Below are 15,040 nucleotides of genomic sequence, written 5' to 3'. Positions count from 1 at the left end.
GGAGACAGAGCCAGGCAGGGAGGTGGGTGGGTTGGGGGTGGGATGGGTTTGGGTAGGGGAGAGAGGCCTCGGCAACCCTTCTGTTACGCCCCCCCCCCCCCCACCTCATCCAGTTGTGGGCAGGCACCAGATTTTCTGGCTAGAAGGGACAGTTGGGCACTGAAGTTGCGTCTGCAGTGGTACTTGTGCCCACCTGTCCTATGCAATTTGGGTGCTCTCCTATGGACCCCTCAAACTTCAATGAGGGCACTGCAAACCCAATCTCAAGTGTAACTGCTGGGATCACACTGCTAGGCCAGTATTAACAGTGGGACCTGCTTGAAATTTGTATAAAGTTGTTTGGCTTTCAGTGTTATCTTAGAGAAGGAGGTATGTTATTTTGGAGAAACTCAATAACAGGTCCAATTTTTGAATATAGAACAATTTGCCACATTTCTGTGCTGGTGTGGTGTTGAACATCCTTACAATAACAAGGATGTTTTGGAAAAACACTCCATTCGAAACATTCTACATAGTTTACGTGGCAAGACAAAGCACGTGTGCTAAGATGTCCTGTACTGTCCTATCTGTCTCACCCATGCCTGTAACTTGTTCTCCTTGACTATAAGCATCAAGAAAACCATGGTCATGGGACTAGGTGTTGCATCTCCGCCTCTGATCACACTAAATAACACACCACTAGAAGTATTTAGCAAATTCTGCTACCTTGAGTCCATGGTAACAGACAATCTGTCCCTTGATGCAGAGCTGGATGCACACATAGGGAATGCAGCTACCACCTTTGGCTGACTCATGAAATGTGCATGGGATAACACCAAGCTGACCCTTAGGACCAAGCTGATGGTTTATAAGGCCTGTGTTCTCAGCACCTTGCTGTATGGCAGTGAAACACGGGCAACTTACAGCTACCAGGAAAAGAAGCTCAATAATTTCCACCTTCGCTGTCTGTAGTGAATTATGGGTAGATCCTGGCAGGACAAAATTACAAATGCAGCAGTCCTCTCAAAGGCAGAGCTCCCAAGTGTGTTGGCACTAATCAAACAGAGGCAGCTTCGGTGGATCGGACACGTCGCAGAATGGAAGACGGGTCGCATACCCAAGGACCTTTTGTATGGTGAGGTAGACGGAGCCAGACGACCAGTGGGGCGCCCAAAGCTCCGCTTCAAGGATGCTTGCAAGCATGACATAAAGGTCCTAAATGTCAACTATCGCACCTGGGAGTAACTAGTTGGCAAAAGAGGGAAATGACCACACATCCTGTGGCCTGGTGTGCACGACCACAATGACTAGTTGCTACAGCAGCTTGGCAATAGGTGCCAACGTTAAAAACAAAAACTCACAGCATCACTTGGCAGCTTCATATGCAGCACTTGTGGCAGAACCTGCCTCTCAAGGATTGCCCTATACAGCCATCAGCAAAGTTGCACCAAGAGAAGACACCCCACTTAATTGGATTGTTTGCTGCATGTCCATCGTTTTACATAGATGGAAGGGTGCCACCCAAACCAGTCACTGTCCTATGGAGTCTGTGACCTCATGGGTTGTAGGTTTGTTGCCCATGCTTGCCAATGTATTTAGTTTCCTATTTCAGTCGGATTATCTGGGGGTGTACACGAAGGTGCTGTGCCCTTATGAAGCAAGGGGAATCAGAGCATGCAGCAATAGAGGCTGTCCTCCTGTGTCTCCCAACAATTAGTTGCTGCTTTTAGATTGACAATGGCCCGGAAGTAGGCTGCATGTTTTCTGTCTCAGGAAACGTCACTTGATGTAGAAAGACATGAAAGAGCAAAAGAATATTTTTCTGCAATGGGAGGAGAAGCAGTTTGGTAGCATGGCAATGTGGTACAAAATCTCAACAGACTTCTAATTGAAATTTGCTTTCTCTGCAGGATCAGTTGTCTATGGGCGCGTGATGGTTGACCCTGTGCAGAACCTGGGAGACTCCTTCTTCTGTAATATTGAGAAGGTATTTCTGTGTACAGGAGCTGATGGATATGTGCCCAAGTACAATCCAATAAATAGTGAATATGGCTGCCTGGCTGATTCATCTTCTCTATTGTACAGGTTCAAAATCCTGGTAAGTCAGTTACTTTAGTACATGGCTCGAAATAATGCTCATATTCCTTTTCATCAATGTTATGTGCCTAGAGCTTTAGTAGAATTAAGTAATGAATTTTGTGTGGTTGGGGGTGGGGGGGGGGGGAGATTGATGAATAAAATTTTGATGGAAAAAAGTAAATTTAAGCATGTCAGCTGTACTGCCAGCACTGCTAATCAGTTAAACGCCCTTGCTATTGTTACAAAGAATTGTATTCACTTATTCATTGGGTTGCTTTTAATCCAATATAGTTAACCTTCTTAGATGCAACTTGAGTATTTTTCTTTTCACTGACATATAGTTCCTATAACAGGTATTTTGCCTGTTTTAAATAGGATAAGGCTCAGCCTGAGACACAGGACCCATATTTTGGGAATGTAGCATTCAATGCTCGACTTGCAATAGATGATGCTGAAGCAGTTGCCCTATCCAGACAGCCTGGTTCTGATGGCTTCCGAATGGACTCCTCCCCGCTCTTCCAGGTAGGAAAGACATGTTGGATACGTATATACTGTACAGAAAATGCCAGTATTACCCTTTCTTGACATGGTGGCCAGAAACTGATGTTAGGTGTCTTAGCAGCACAAGGATTATCAGCACAGTTTACTGCCCTAAGACTGTATTGTGTATTGCACAAAATTGTAACTTAGTCTTAAAAGTCACATCACCTGGAATTTCAATACATTAGGCAGATATTGGGATTTTTGAGGCCTGGTAGGGGCAGGACCAGATCCGGACGGACCTGGAATTTCCCATTGCCGGCCAGCATGCTGGTTTTCTGGCACCATCGGCCCCGAGCCATTTTCGAGAAGGCTCGGTCAAGGGCGGAACGATCACCTGCCTGCAAGTGGCAGGTAGCTAATTGAGGTGTTTTCCAGTCAGCAAGCAGGCTTCACACTGCAAACAAAGCACAGCCTCTCAGCGAGTGGGGGGATGGCCATGCTTCATTCTGCTATGGAGCCCTCCGCCGTGTCCATCGTGGCCGTCGGGCTATAGCTGCGGCCTCTGGCCATCCAGCGAAGGGGTTGCCCCTCCACAATCACAGCCAGGAAGCTGTGGCCTTTTTAAATTTAAATTTTATTACCTGGTCTTCAGAGGGCACCTCCATCTTGAGGTACCCCCTCTCTGTAGAAATCAGCAGTTCCCACCTTGGCCAGTGAGGCTGCTAATGTGTCATTGCTGGAGGGCCTCCTATTGGACTTCTAACCTTGAAGCCCGCCCCCCATCCTTAATTAGATTCAACTGCGCCCTCTGGCCATTAATTGGCCAACCCTGCAGAAACTGTTATTGGGTGACTATTCCTGACACAGGGCCTAGGTCGGGGACTGGCATTTGATCCCAACATCAGCATCCAATCCCAAATGGGAAATCCTGCCCATTGTGTTGTTGGCATCATTTCATTTCATTGCATTGGCATTTCTATGACTGAGACTTCTATCAGCAGAAAATATGTATTGTAAAAGTACAGTTGAAATTTTTACGACAAATCTGCAGCTTAAATTGTGAGTTACAAAAATTGCTGCCACTATTTTTGATTTTACTGGGCAGTCCATTTTGCACACTAAAGATGACATATAGATAGTGACAAGGTAGCTGCTTCCAAATGGTAAAAGGAAAATCAGTTTTAAATAGTCTAATAGTTATTCGAAGTATGTACCTCATCAGCCCTTGCTTAAGCTGAAACCCCTCAGTCAACTTAACACTGAGACAATGCCCCATGTGTACTTTTCCATTGCAATCAAGAGAAGACCATTCAGCCTGTCATAAACTAAACCTACAGTCTCTCCCCATCACTGTATCTAGGTGCCTCTTCCATGACACCAAAGTTTTTGCATTTTCAATCCTACCTGGAAGACTGTTCCAGGTATGAATCACTCTTCCTCTAGATGTGCTTCCTGAGCATACCTTTTGCCAGTTTACCAAATACCAATCTTCTCTTGTATAAAAGCAAAATACTGCAGATGCTGGAAATCTGAAATAAAAACAAGAAATGCTGGAAATACTCAGGATTAGGATTAACCTTTTCTATTCCACTTCATGTCCTTTCAAGATTAAATAATCTATGTTTTTCACATCTTTCTTCATAACACAGTGCTTTTACAGAAATTATCAATCCTCTCACCCCTTCTCTTGTGTCTGGACCAGAATTGAATGCAATGTCCAAGGGGTGGTCTGAGCAGAGCATTATACGCATGCAGAATAACAGCTTCATACGTATATTCTAGTAATTTGGCAACATAGCCCAATATTCCATTTGTTTGGTTGCTGCGCAGTAACAGGACATTATGAATTTAGAGTCTCCTTATCACTCACAGATTTCATTCAGCCTCCCGCCTTGATAACTGACCATGATACATGAAATAAGTTCCTCATTACCAATGTGCAACATCTTACACTCATTGGGCTGAATTTATGCGGCCGTTTGGAGGGGGAATGGAGGCGTGGGGAGGCCGAAGAATCGTGCCGGACGCATCCGCCCGGAAATCCGACATCATGACGTCGGTTCTGGATTTAGTCAGCGGCGGGAAAGCTGAGCAGGGTCTTGGGTGGGAGTGCCGGGTGAGCAAGGTCTCGGGTGGGAGTGCCGGGTGAGCAAGGTCTCGGGTGGGAGTGCCGGGTGAGCAGGGTCTCGGGTGGGAGTGCCGGGTGAGCAGGGTCTCGGGTGGCAGTGCCGGGTGAGCAAGGTCTCGGGTGGGAGTGCCGGGTGAGCAGGGTCTCGGGTGGGAGTGCCGGGTGAGCAAGGTCTCGGGTGGGAGTGCCGGGTGAGCAGGGTCTCGGGTGGGAGTGCCGGGTGAGCAGGGTCTCGGGTGGGAGTGCCAGGTGAGCAGGGTCTTAGGTGGGAGTGCCGGGTGAGCAGGGTCTCGGGTGGGAGTGCCGGGTGAGCAGGGTCTCGGGTGGGAGTGCCGGGTGAGCAGGGTCTCGGGTGGGAGTGCCGGGTGAGCAGGGTCTCAGGTGGGAGTGCCGGGTGAGCAGAGTCTCGGCTGGAAGTGCCGGGTGAGCAGGGTCTCGGGTGGGAGTGCCGGGTGAGCAGGGTCTCGGGTGGGAGTGCCGGGTGAGCAAGGTCTCGGGTGGGAGTGCCGGGTGAGCAGGGTCTTAGGTGGGAGTGCCGGGTGAGCAGGGTCTCGGGTGGCAGTGCCGGGTGAGCAGGGTCTCGGGTGGGAGTGCCGGGTGAGCAAGGTCTCGGGTGGGAGTGCCGGGTGAGCAGGGTCTTAGGTGGGAATGCCGGGTGAGCAGGGTCTCGGGTGGGAGTGCCGGGTGAGCAGGGTCTCGGGTGGGAGTGCCAGGTGAGCAGGGTCTTAGGTGGGAGTGCCGGGTGAGCAGGGTCTCGGGTGGGAGTGCCGGGTGAGCAGGGTCTCGGGTGGGAGTGCCGGGTGAGCAGGGTCTCGGGTGGGAGTGCCGGGTGAGCAGGGTCTCAGGTGGGAGTGCCGGGTGAGCAGAGTCTCGGCTGGAAGTGCCGGGTGAGCAGGGTCTCGGGTGGGAGTGCCGGGTGAGCAGGGTCTCAGGTGGGAGTGCCGGGTGAGCAGAGTCTCGGCTGGAAGTGCCGGGTGAGCAGGGTCTCGGGTGGGAGTGCCGGGTGAGCAGGGTCTCAGGTGGAAGTGCCGGGTGAGCAGGGACTCGGCTGGAAGTGCCAGGTGAGCAGGGTCTTGGGTGGTAGTGCCAGGTGAGCAGGGTCTCAGGTGGGAGTGCCGGGTGAGCAGGGTCTCAAGTGGTAGTGCCGGGTGAGCAGGGTCTCAGGTGGTAGTGCCATGTGAGCAGGGTCTCAAGTGGTAGTGCCGGGTGAGCAGGGTCTCAGGTGGTAGTGCCATGTGAGCAGAGTCTCGGGTGGGAGTGCCATGTGAGCAGGGTCTTGAGTGGGAGTGCTGGGTGAGCAGGGTCTCGGGTGGGAGTGCCGGGTGAGCAGGGTCTCGGGTGGGAGTGCTGGGTGAGCAGAGTCTCAGGTGGGAGATGCCAGGTGAGCAGGGTCTCGGGTCGGGTTGCTGGGTGAGCAGGAACTTGGGTGGTCCGGAAGCGGGGCGCTTGGTTTTGGGAGCCTGTATCGGGTGGCCAAACTATTAGGTTGCCCATACTGCTGGATGAGAGGATCGCCTACCAGTAAGGGTGGGCACTGAGAGCCATCATGGTATGTGCCAGGCAAAATAGCAAAGGCACAACTATCAAGGCAGGGTCACCTCTGCAAAGGCAGTGCTCTGGAGGGCCACTGATCACCTGGAATGGGTCTCATACACCCTGTCTTATTGGACTTCCATGGTGTGATGTATCTCCACCAACGGAGCGGAGGGCCAAGAGGCAGCTATGCCTGCCCTTGAAGCTCCGCGACGAAAGCCGAAGCAGCCAGACATGCCAAGACAGGCCCACGTACGACAGAGTGTGTACCGGACTCGACTCAGTGACCTCCAAATATCTGAGCTGGAAAGTCAGCAAAGATTACAGCTCTCCAGGGAGGCTGTCACTGACTTATTTGCTCTGCAAATGTGACCTATAGGATTTGGGAGTCACCCTATGCCCGTTGCCTTGAATATCACCCTGGTACTTAACTTTTACGCATCTGGATCATTTCAAGGATCCACCAGGAGCATGTGTGATGTCTCCCCAGGCAGCAGCCACCGCTGCATCAAGGAGATGTTCAAGAGGGCCGGTGACTATGTATGCTACTGGACCGACCTTGACAGTCCGTCCGAGAGGGCCATCGGATTCGGGGCCATTGTCGAATTCCCCCAAATGCAAGATTGCACGTATGCAGCCATCAAGGCTCTAACGGACCAGCCAGCCGCCTTCATCAACAGGAAGTGCTGTCATTCCATCAGCGTTCAACTGGTCTGCGACCACCAATAGAGTTTCCTGTAGGGGTGTGCCCACTTCCCTGGAAGCAGCCACGACACCTAGATACTTCGACAGCCCCAGGTGCTTCCCCCTTTCAGGATCCCCGCTAACCTTCAGGGATGGCTTCTCGTGAGCAAGGGCTACTCATTGAAGACATGGCTACTCACCCCTGTGAGGGACCCTCGCACTGCAGCAGAGGAGAGATACAACACTTGCCACGAGGCCACCCGAGCGACCATTAAGCAGGCCATTGGGCTGCAGAAGATAAGATTCCGCCTAGATTGATCCACTGGAGCCCTGCAGTATGCCCCAGCGAGGGTTTTGTGTATCATAGTGATCTGGTCTGCGCTTCACAATCTAATACTGCAAAAAGGGGGGGAGGCTTTGCATGGCGAGAACATGACTGAGCAACACTCCTCCACTGACGAGGAGGACATGGAGGAGGGTGATGAGCAGGCAGCACTGGATGTTGAATCCCTTGCACTGGAGACCAGGCACATTGATCAAGGAAGCAAGAGACAGTCTCATACATACCCACTTCCAGCCACAATGATGGCCTCTCACAGAGAAACCAATAAAGACTCAGCTCAATACTTTCAGTCTGTCACTTCCTTTCTATTTGTCTTCTGTGCCTAGCACCCAGCTGAACCATGCACTGTGGCCCATGGGATAGCCTGTTCAAATGAGGGCTGTGCCTACATTGGTATCCACTAAGGTGGAAGGGTGAAGTCAGCAGCTCACAATTAAGGCATGACAGAATATTCACTTTTCACAATGTACCTTAATTTAAAAAAACAAAGAACTTTATTTGATGAAGCAAATGTCAAATTTCAAACACCCGTGAAGCCCCAAGTGTCTCTAGGTGGTTTTCTGTATACATTTGCGAGTGCTTCTATGAGGAGTGACCCCAGCGCTAGCAACTGGGCTGGAGGCAGGCTGCTGATCACGCTGCCCTTTGGCCTGTGATGACTTTAGCAGCAGTCCTCTGGCTGCCTGACGCCTGAAAGGCTCCAGCTGCCTGAGGATTTCCTGCACTGATGCAGGACTGTCCTCAAGCATCACAGTACTGGAGCTGGGCTCATTGGCAGAGGGGCTGAGAAGCTGGTGTCCACATTCGGGGCAGCCTGAGGGGAGTCCCCAGCTGTCGAGGTCAGCCTCTCCTCCTCCATTTCAATGGTCATTTGACCCTCCCTGCTTACCAGAGAAGGACGAGGAGCAGGAGAAGACTCCAAGGGCCTTGTCCTTCTCTTGCCACTGCTGCGTCGAACTTATGGCCAAGGCGATGGTATGCAGGTCTGTGCGCATTTGTGGGATCTGGCTCTCCATGAGGGTCACCAACCTCTCGATGGAGGAAGCCATGTGCTCACATGCCAGATGTTGTCTTACCCCTCTCTGCAACTCCAGCATGCCTTGTGCTGTCGACACCAGAAGCTGGTCATCAGCCTGGGGCTCAGCATGGACCTGACCACCCACAGTCCTCTGACTGTCAGAGGCCTCAGCTGTCACAGCCTCAGCCAACTGCTCAGGGACATGTGCGATGCTCTCACCAGCTTGTGACCCTGATTCTACAGCCGAGTGGCAACCCACCAAGGTGAAAGTATCTGCACTGGTGGAAGATGCAGGAGAGTCATAGTACGGTGCATCCTCTGACTGTGAATCCTCCTCAAAGGTGGAATTATGTCCCCCTTCTGCTTGAGTGTCCTGCGGACGCTGACCTGCATAAGAGAACATGTATGGGTTAGGCTGTGCAGATCTCTTCATGCCAACCATGCATGGTGTAGGTCTCCAGAAGTGAACTGTATGTCAAGTGAAGACAACCTTCACTCTCTTGTGCAGAAATTCCAGTCTCACCACCGACAACTGAGTGGCTGCCCTGGGCCCCGGTAGCTCCAGTGCCTCCTCCTCAGCCTTGGACGGAGTCCAGATATCAGCTATTCCTCTGCCAGTCCTCAAGGTCTCCCTGGCATTATGGACCCATTCGTCCCGTACGTGGAAGGAGGGACATAGTAAGACTTTGCAGGATGAGCAAGAGAACAGTTCTGCTTGTGGCAGCCCTTTGTCCCCTGCTGGGGTTTCCTACATGGCTTCTGCCAAAGTTAGTTCTCAGGGGACGTCACTGGGCTGAGCTGTGAAAGAAGGTGGCCTGTGGCCGAGGTGCAGCCATGCATCTGCCAGGAAGTGTTGATGCCTGTCCCCTTTGCCAGAGTCTTTGTGGTGACTCCCCATGTCCCACTGCCTCCCGTGTAGTCACAAGCAAGCCCCAAAGAAGACAGAGGTATGGAGTACTCACCTTGGCAGAATGAAGTAAGTCTTTGACTTACTTCCTGCACTGGACGCAGTTGCATGGGGTGACCCCGTGGCTGCTGACCTCCTCTGTGATTTCCATCCAGGCTCGTTTGGTAAGGCGGGAGGACCTCTTCTTACCATCCTTTGGAATGAGGACACCCCACCTTCCCTTGCAGCCTGGAAAAGAACCTCCAGGGAGGCATTGCTGAACCGTGGGGCCACCTAGTGTCTTGCACCTGACATGGTCCCTCTTGGCCTCTGGAGAGTTCCTGGCCCTTTGAGGCCTTGGGTAGCAGCACAGCAGCAGATGGACTTCAGGGAGGGGGAGTCAGTAGAACAGCAGCAGAGGGACACCAGGCAGTGGAGTCAGTAGTACAGCAGCAGACAGACTTCAGGCAGGGGAGTCAGTAGTACAGCAGCAGATGGACGTCAGGCAGGGGGAGTCAGTAGTACATCGGCAGACGGATGTCAGGCAGGGGGAGTCAGTAGTACATCGGCAGACGGATGTCAGGCAGGGGAGTCAGTAGTACAGCAGCAGATGCAGTCCAAGCAGGGGGTCAGCAGTACAGTAGCAGCAAAGGCAAAGCTGCATTAAAGCCAAAGCATCAGCAAAGTCAGTAAGAGAAGCAGCAGTTTAAGCAGTGCTTTAAAGATGGCGCCAGCACCTGCTTCATCTCCGCTGATGATGCCATCGGCGCCTCACTGCCCACCCCTGTCGTGTAATTAGACGGGCCCCGCCCCTCCATTACAATAATTGGCCACCCGCTGTGTGATCGCAGTGGGCCGGCCACACACAAGACGAGCGGCGATGGCTCCCACTTCCAGGTCCTGTGATGGGTTCACTAAATTCAGCCCATTGAATTGAATTTCATTTAATTCAATTTGCCCACTTGCAAATACTATCTAGATCCTTACATTGTTCCTCCTTCACTAAAGTCTACTTCCCCCACCCCAGTTTAGTAAAACATCTAAAATTGACTGTCTTGTGTTGAATTTATGGATCAAGGTCACTTATGTAGATCAGAAATAATTTGCTGGGGCACTTCTCCAGTTCATCTCTTCAGTCCACCATCACTCCCATAAGTATTCCCACCTCTTTCAGCCAATTCCTTATCCATCTCCAAGTTTTACCTAGTATACCCATTTATTAAAGCCTTGCCTGGAGAATTTTATTGGGCATTTTCTGAAGGTCTAGGTACACTGCATTTCAGGGCTCTCTGGTGACCTGTTGGGATGTTAGTGCCTCAAACAAGTTAATGATTTTGATCAGTAAGGATTTGACACTTCCTAAAACATGTTGGATGCCACTTACGAGGTGATTTTCATATATATGCATCTCAACTTGATTTCTATCATTTTGCCAATTACCAATGCAACTAATGGGTCAGTATTTACCTAAATCTTTGATTGTTTCTGATGATTTTATTGGTGCCAAAAATAAATCAATTACTAGCCAAATATTTTTTCTGGGCCTCATTTAATGGTCTCAATTCATCCTGTTGTAAAACAAGACAGTGATCAATAATCTGTTAATGCTTACTGCCGAATGTGTTTATTTTCTGTGGGAGTTTGTCAGTGCACTTTATGGAATTTGTAATGAATTTTGCATTCAGACTCAACATATTCACAACAATAGGTGGTTTGTGTTCACTGACGTTGTCACAATAGAGTATGACTGAATTTAATTAGTTAATGTTTTAATTGCAACCTCACTTATAAACGTTAAATGCCTTCGTGTACTGTAATATCCAAAGATTAGCCGGTATTAATTAAGGCTGTTGGAATGAACAATGATCGTTTAGTTCTTTAATTTGTCCATGTTTCTGTTACAATCTGAATTACTGGACACTAGACACCTCTAGGTGCTGTAAAATCCTACAGGATCAATGCAAATCACATAACCTTACAGTGAATGAAAATCACTTTGCATTAATAGGAACAGAAGTAGGCCATTCTCAACCTGTCCTGCCACCTTCAATGATTTACATAAGAACATAAAAAATAGGAGCGGGAGTAGGCCATTTGGTCCCTTGAACCTTCTCCACCATTCCATAAGGTGATGGCTGATCTGATTGTGGCCTTAACTGCAGTTTGCTGCCTGTCCCCCATAACCCTTGACTCCCTTGTCAATCAAAAATCTGTCTGACTCAGCCTTGAATATATTCAATGGCCCAGCATCCACTGCTTGCTGGGGAGAGAATTCCAAACACTAACCACCCTCTGAGAGAAGAAAGTCCTCCTCATCCTCCGTCCTAAATGAGAAAGCCCTTATTTTGAAACTGTGCCCTCTCGTTCTAGATTCCCCCACAAGGGGAAACATGCTCTCAGCATCTGCCCTGTCAAGCCCCCTCAGAATATTATATGTTTCAATAAGATCACCTAATCTTCTAAACTCCAATGAATATAGGCCCAACCTGCTCAACTTTCCCTCATAAGACAACCCCTCATCCCAGGAATCAGCCTCGTGAACCGTTTCTGAACTGCTTTCAATGCAAGTATATCCCTCCTTAAATAAGGTGACCAAAACTATGCACATATACCCCCAGGTCCCTCCGCTCCTGCACCCACTTTAGAATTGTACCTTTATTTTATATTGCCTCTCCATGTTCATCCTACCAAAATGAATCACTTCATACTATATCATTCCAGTATGTCTTTCTTGGATCCAAAGTGGATGACCTGACATTTCCCCACACTGAACTCCACCTGTCTTTATTCCTTTAACAGCATAAGAAACAGGAGCAGGATTAGGTCTGCAGCCCTTTGAGCCTGCTGCACCATTCAATATCATGGCTGATCTGCTAGCTCAACTCCACTTGCCTGAAAATCTGTGAATCTCAGTTTTGAATATACTCAATGACTAAGCATCCACAGCTCTCTGAGGTAGAGAATTCCAAAGATTCACAACTCTGAGTGAATAAATTTCTCCATATCTTAGTCCTAAATGGCCGACCCCTAGTCCTAGATTCTCCAGTCAGGGGAAACTGACTCTTAGCATCTACCCAGTCAAGCCCTCGAAGAATTTTATATGTTTCGGTGAGATCACCTCTCATTTGTCTAAACTCCGGAGAGTATAGGCCCATTCTACTCAACCTAAGAAAAGGAAAAGCTTTCTGCTCCCATCTACACAACTTACTGTACTTCCCAACTTAAATGTCATCTGCAAGGTTGGATATACAACTTTCTATTTCTTCATCCAGTTCTTGAACATATGTGGTGAAAAACTGAGGCCCCAGATAGATCCAACAACTATGGCCGGACTTTTACACCACACCAACGAGCCGGATTGGGGGGGGAGGGGGGGGTGGCTTAAAATGGAGCAGGAGGCTCTGGGAGGCTTTCCCGACCTGCTCCCGCCTCTGCCACCCCCCTTTATATAGGGCGGGGGGGCGAAAAACAGCCCACCCGCCCCAGGCCAATCAAGGCCCTTAAGGCGGTTTCCGATCGTCTCGGGGGAGGGGGTCCTGCTCATCAGGCACAGGGTGCCCAATGGAGGGCTGCCCCCGCTACCCCAACCACCCCCAAGACCCAACACCCCCCCCCCCCTTCCCCCCAAATGACCACCCTTGCCTCATCGGGGCCCGACTGATTACCCCCAGCCAGGCAACCAAAATTTACCTTTCCTCCCAGCTCCCCGACATCGTTTCTGGATGCTGGGCTGTAGTCCCAGCAGTGGCCACCGCTTCCAGTGGTGGTGCTGCTAGGACGAAGAGCTGCTGGCCCGCTGATTGGTTGGCAGCTCAATGAGGCAGGACTTCCTCCCTCAAGGGGATGGAAGTCCCGCCTCGGAACAATTAATGCCTGGGGACCCGTAAAATACAGAACGGATCCCCAGGCGAGGTGGAAGCGGGTTCACCACCGACCTTTACGTCGGAGGCTGGCTCCCGTCCGCCCGCTGTAAAATTCCGGCCTATGATTCAGTACAATTTAGCTAAGCAAACATTTACCTTGCACAACCTGAATAGATTGAGTTTATAAGGGAATTGTTTTTGGTTTCTAATATTTAATGAGCACATGCAAGCTATAGACTTCAAATACACTTAAGCAGAATAACCTGCAGCAGAAGTAATCATGAACATCCCAATCTCTGCTGACTCACACAAACCACCATGCATATTTTAAGTTTGCAGTGATGTTAAGTAGTTAAGGAAAGGAATTATAAATGGCCACTAAGCTTATCCTCTGATAAGAAAAAAGCAGGTTAGTGGCCATTTTAAAGTTATTTTTTGTCTCCAAACAGGACCAGTTATGTGAACAGTATTTTCCTGTTAATGTTTTAATTGCTGTAGTGAAGTCTGAAGCAGAACAGTCACATGTCATTTTTAATCTTTAGGTTGCTGCTGGCCGAGAGTGGTACATTCATGGCATTTACACTGTGCGGTCTAGGGAAAGTGCTAGCAGAGGTATTGGAAAGAGAAGTGTGGAGTATCATATTGTTTCACATACCGGAAACCTGAGCTCTGTGGGGCATTCACGCCAGCGGCGGTCAGTTAAAGAAGCCCCCTTACTTGCTGAGGACATCGGCATTGAGAACAACAGAGGAACCAATATTCAGCATATTGCCTTGGACCGTAGCAACAGGAAGCAGGTTGTCGAGGAAGAGATCTTCCCTGAGGGAGTTGTTGATAGGTCACCAAATGACCGCAGTGATGAAGTTGGCAATGTTCCTATTGTTGGAGGGATCGCTGCCTTATTACTAGCGATTTGTATTATTGTTATCATCATCCTCCTGCTGAAACGCAGGAAGCAAACAGATAAGAAGGGAGAGTGCAAGAAATCACCCAGCAATGAGGCCATGACTGCACAGAGTTATCACAGCGACAGCTCTGAGGTTTGATCAGCATCGTTACATTTCAGTCAACTTCAAAGTGCCTCAGAGGACTTGAACTGTGCCTTATTACAAAGACCAGAACGTTATTTATCTAATTACTGTTGTCACTTGACTCCAGCTGTACTTGAATGTTTGGTTTTGGAACCCATGCAACATTGCATTCACAGCAACTTGGTCATGGGTCTCAAGTATCATCCGTTGCACAGGATTCAGCAAGTGAATTGAAATGCACTGTACATCGAGAGGCACTGCAATGAACTGCATCACGTGGTGAGGGGATGGGAGCGGGGACAGCAAAGGGTTATTTGAGGGGCAATCCACTACTTTTTTAAATCACTTTCCCTGAACAGGATTAAACGACAACTGTATCCAAAGGTGCTAATTAGTCCTCTCCTTCTGAAAAGGAGATTTTATTAACTTATGTAGATGATTTAAAGACTGGAGGTGCAGTAGTTAGAAGACTCAATAAATCATTGTTTTAAATTCTGTTTGTTTCTAATCCATAAATGAATTAGTTAGCATTTTTATAAGAATTTTGCAGCTAGACACATGTACTGGAAGGCTCACCCGTCATGAAGTGGCAGAATAATTCCATGGAAAGTGACATAATTAGTCATTTGGCAGTATAGAACTTGAGTATTGCTAGAAAAAGCGACATGCTGTTAAAGATTTTCATCTTGCACTCATCAGGACAGACTCAAGAATGACAAATTTCAAAGGGGAGCAACAATTTATACTGCAATTGTTGCTCCCCTTTGAAATTTGGCATTCTTGCGTCTGTCCTGATGAGTGCAAGATGAAAATCTTTGACAGCATGTCTCTTTTTTCAGCAATGACTTATAATTGTTGCACCCCCTGGATAAACACACAAAATAAAGAATTCACCTATTAAGTTTTAGCTGTTTGGTCCATCTGGGAAGATTGAGGTGCTTTGACTTGCATGCCTGTGGTCTGTAAGTTATCCACATGGTGTTTTCTTGTTTTGTATCCTTGTTTTGAAATTC

At 49.1% G+C, this 15,040-nt stretch overlaps 1 protein-coding gene across 1 annotated transcript in view; it reads left to right on the top strand.

Moving 5' to 3' along the window:
- The window catches only part of LOC137371234 (FRAS1-related extracellular matrix protein 2-like), a 280,561-nt gene extending 265,848 nt beyond the window's left edge, over window positions 1–14,713 (top strand). The window contains exons 22-24 of the mRNA XM_068033445.1: window positions 1,890–2,077; window positions 2,434–2,580; window positions 13,539–14,713. Coding sequence (XP_067889546.1) covers window positions 1,890–2,077; window positions 2,434–2,580; window positions 13,539–14,042 — 839 coding nt within the window. The 3' untranslated portion in view covers window positions 14,043–14,713. The remainder of the gene's footprint in view (window positions 1–1,889; window positions 2,078–2,433; window positions 2,581–13,538) is intronic.
- The last annotated feature ends 327 nt before the right edge of the window (window positions 14,714–15,040 follow it).

This window comes from Heterodontus francisci, chromosome 6, assembly GCF_036365525.1.
Source record: "Heterodontus francisci isolate sHetFra1 chromosome 6, sHetFra1.hap1, whole genome shotgun sequence".
Lineage (NCBI taxonomy): Eukaryota > Metazoa > Chordata > Chondrichthyes > Heterodontiformes > Heterodontidae > Heterodontus > Heterodontus francisci.
Note: the sequence above shows the minus strand (reverse complement) of the source record. Positions and strands in the feature narration are given on the sequence as shown.